The sequence below is a fragment of the Sinocyclocheilus anshuiensis genome, unplaced genomic scaffold (assembly GCF_001515605.1).
Source record: "Sinocyclocheilus anshuiensis isolate Anshui unplaced genomic scaffold, SAMN03320099.WGS_v1.1 scaffold132, whole genome shotgun sequence".
Classification (NCBI taxonomy): Eukaryota; Metazoa; Chordata; class Actinopteri; order Cypriniformes; family Cyprinidae; genus Sinocyclocheilus; species Sinocyclocheilus anshuiensis.
The window spans coordinates 1075757-1080059 of NW_015555730.1; the positions used below are offsets into that span (position 1 = coordinate 1075757).

The window sequence follows — 4303 nt, forward strand, 5'->3', positions numbered from 1 at the left end:
GTCAACATTGGCTACCAGAAATCACTTACCCCACCTTTAAAGGAATAGTTCATCCAAAAATGGAAATTTGCTGTAAATGTACTCACCCTCAGGTCATCCTAGATGTAGATGAGTTTGTTTGTTCATGGGAACAGATTTGGAGAAATGTAGCAATACATCACTTGCTCAGTGGATGCTCTGCAGTGAATGGGTGCCATCAGAATGAGAGTCCAAACAGCTGATAAAAACATGAAGTGAACATCTCATGAAGTGAAAAGCTGCATGTTTGTATCACTAAGGAGTTTTAACTTTTGGTGAAAATATGAGTGCATAATTCATAATAACGCTTCCTCCAGTGAAAAATTCCATCCCCTGTTGTTCTCTCGCATCAAAATCCACCAACATATTTGTTTAGAGCTGTTTTGGACTCTTCTCACTTGTAAATAGTGCTTGGTCTGTTCAGACGAGATGACTTTTTTTTTGATAGATACATAGATAGATAGACAGATAGATAGAGGACTCATATTTTAGCTGAAAGCAACAGTTAAAACACCTTAATGATGGATTTGTTTCTTACAAACACACTGCTTTTCACTTTACAAGACATGATGGACTGGAGTGGTGTGGATTACTTGTGGATTATTGTGTTGTTTTTATCAGCTGTTTGGACTCTCATTCTGACGGCACCCATTCACTGCAGAGGATCCATTGGTGAGCAGGTGATGTAATGCTACATTTCTCCAAATCTGATGAAGAAACAAACTCATCTACATCTTGGATGACCTGAAGGTGAGTAATTTCAGCAAATTTTCATTTTTGAATTAACTATTTCTTTAAACATAGATAGGGAACAGAATTAGATTAAGATTCACTGGGACACTTTTTGACACATCCAGAATTCACCCAAATTCTTTAGTCATCTATACTTGTGGCGTCACAAAAACGTAATGCAATATCACTCTGAAATGTAAAAGACTTTACTGGTGAGTTAAGAGGACATGTTAATAATTTCCTTACCGATAGTGGGGTCATGATCCTCTGGAAATCTGTGACTTATAAACTGCATGATGATGGCTGTGAGACAAAGAGAACAAGACAAGCAGAGTTCTTACATAATTGTGGTACCATGAAATTCAATGAGAAGAGTGTAAACATCTCCCCCTTCTCCCTCATGTGCAGCAAACACACCCTGCTGTTGGCATGTATTTGCTCTGTATGCGCTCTCTGCTCTGTTCCCATGGAGACAGTGATATAAAGAGAGAATATCAGTCACCCTAAAGAACCTTCTGCAGTGCACTCGAACAATGAGATCCTCACCAGGTGACCTCCGCTCATCTCCTAGGCAACAGACTCCTGGAGGGGAAGGAAGTTGCTAGGCACCTGCGCCTTCGTAACGACCAGACTGAAGCACTGAGCCAACACCCACATTTGTATTGTCTGCCCGCCTGTGACTGTACGTCTAAGGCTGTGAAACCAGCCCACTGTCTGACCACAATAAAGGGCTACAGTGAAAGAAAACCACTAAAATCTGGTACAAGGGTCAATTGCACAAAATTATTTAATGCCAAAATCAAAGAAAGAAATTTAGGAATTTAAATTTTAGTTGAAGGAAAGTCTATTTAAAGAGACAGTTCACCCAATAATTAAAATTTTGTCATCATTTACTCGCCCTCAAGAATTTCCAAAACTGTTGACCACAAAAGAAGATACTGTGAAGAATGTTGCTAACCAAACAGTTGATGTTAGCCATCGACTTCCATAATATTTTTTGTTTTGTTTTTTGTTTTCAACAGAAGGTTTGAAAAAAACCTTGAGGGTGAGTAAATGATGACAGAATCTTCATTTTTGGGTGAACTATCCCTTTAAGGACTTTTTGCACTGTCATTATTTTCAATTGTTTTAAAATTAAGCATATTTAACCACCACAAATTAACGGGAAAATGGATACTGGACATTGTTTTCCCCATCATCAATGGCCAAGTTTAGCCCACAGCCCTGTTTTGGGGCCTTTTTGCAGTAGACACAGAAACATTTAAGCTTTTAAGAGCCTCTAAAAAAGACACAGGAAAAACATCAAGTCAATATAATGGATATTTGGGACTGAGGTTGCTTTCAAATAAAATTCTGAAAATTAGATTTTTAATTTTCCTAAATGTTAATGTTCCTAAACATAGTTTTTAGGCTTCATTGCCTTTATGAAAAAATAATAATAATTTCTTATAGAGGAAAGTGTTGAAAAAATTGCTCCTAGCCACAGACACCTCTGACTTGCTCACTGGAGGATTTAAGCATTATGAAGTGACTTTCTAGCAGCTCCCTGTTTAAACGACTGCTGATTACATTTGGAAAAACTTACAAGACTTTTAGGGAAACAATCATATTTTTGTTAATACTTTCTGAGAACTGCTTATTCTTACTTAGAACAATACCGACTAATAGAGCTGAAACAATTAGTCAACATTATCGTCAACGTCAACAATAAAAAATTGGCAACAAATATTTTTGTTTGTCGAATAGTCGTGTGATCTAATGACCTAATGTAAGAGCCAGCAATAACGAGGTTTGACCAGTGTGGCACTGCAGTGCAATACTGTCATTCAGCTCTCCCGGATGAAATCCAATAGAAGAAGACACAGCAGTTTAGAGAGCAAACACAGCCGAATGGCATTAAAATGAAGGTGTAAATAAAGGCTGCATGCGTGCTTTCCTCTCAATAATGAAATTAAACACAACAAAAATGACAGAGGTGAGAAAGCAGCAGTTAAGAAAGCATCTAAGTATAGCAATGTGGATATGTTTGCACAAGCTCTGCAGTTCAGCACTCCATTAAAGTCCAGTCACATCATGTTCGACTTGAAGATCGATCGGTGTGACATCAAAGTACGTAGAGAGAAAGCATAATGAGACGTCCGCTCTCTCTTATAGCTCTCGCAGTACTTTGATGACACACCCATCGGTCTAAGCAGCGCTGCTTCAAGTCGAGCGCGGGCCATCAGCAGAAAAAGAAAATAAATAAAACAGTGAACATAAAGTGCTTTAAAAAAATAACTGCATATTAAATCGCAATCGCAATATTGGAAAAAAAAATCGCAATTAGATTATTTTCCAAAATCGTTCAGCCCTAGTGTAAAAGCTAGTCAGAACATTCCGTTTTTGCTTCAAATTGGGTTATACGTATAAATGATATGTATATGAATTATATAACTAAAATTAAATAACTGTAATTACAGATTTAGGTTAAATAAAGATGTCAGTCTTTATTTTTCTTCTTTTTAGGAAACAAATCAAAGAAACAAAATAAACAAATTCTACTGTTCCTAATATTCTTTATGTTGTTCAAAAACAAAATATATTGTGTTCAGCGGAAAAAAGTTTTTTTTATTTTACCCAGTCATTTAAAAATAACACATTTTAGAGCTGTAACGACAATACCGTGATACCGTGATATTTTTGCTTAAGGTTATCATACCAGCAAAAAGTTTCACAGTATTTCACATGAAAAAAAATCAGTGTCAGTGTCGCTTTCAGTTAGAATTACAACTAGATTTTCTGTTATAAAGCATCTCTCATGTGGAGCTATCTAATGATAAAATCTTTTTATTAGTGAATGCAAAAATCCAAAACATTTTACATTAAAGTGATAGTTTGGTTTGCAGAGATTAAAGCTTGATCTAACTGAGGACTGTTTTGATTATTGTAACATTATAAGGTATTTTAAGAGAGATTATGTTGTGAATAAAATTATCCAAAAATTAAATGTCTTATTATTTACCTGTATTTTGTTTCATAACAATATGACTTAAAAAAACGATGTTAGGCAGAATGTTGTGTCACTTTTTCATATAGCTAATTAAATGGTGAATGTGAATGTCACTCGTCTGTCATCACATTTTGTGTGCCAAATATACTGTATTTATTTGTATTGTAAAACAATTGTAATTAGGGTTGCAAAGTGTCATAAAGCAAGGCCAGACACAATGGGTAAGTGAAAGACAGGATGGTTTATTGATACAAGAGGTGGATGAGTGGAACGGGTTAGGTTAAGGCAGGTGAGTGTCAACAGAGTGAATGATTCCAGGGTTCTTATCTGAGTTCTGAGGGTGAGTGTCTGATGCCGGTTTCGTGGGGGAAACTTTCCAAAAATCCCTGGAATATTCCAAAAAATCCTGGAAAGTATCCAAAATTTCTGGAATATTTCCGAAATTTACTGGAAAATATCTACCTTTTTGCAACCCTAATTGTAATTACATAATATTACAGTTTTTCTCAGTCGCTTTGGTGCATTTCTCAGATCAGAAATGAAATTCTCAAAACTACTTGTTCA

The 4303-nt window shown here is 35.9% G+C and overlaps 1 protein-coding gene across 1 annotated transcript in view; it reads right to left on the reverse strand.

The window, feature by feature from the left end:
* Positions 1–4303, reverse strand: part of rit1 (Ras-like without CAAX 1) — an 18516-nt gene that overhangs the window by 11273 nt on the left and 2940 nt on the right. Inside the window, exon 2 of the mRNA XM_016466264.1 lies at positions 997–1053. Coding sequence (XP_016321750.1) covers positions 997–1045 — 49 coding nt within the window. The 5' untranslated portion in view covers positions 1046–1053. The remainder of the gene's footprint in view (positions 1–996; positions 1054–4303) is intronic.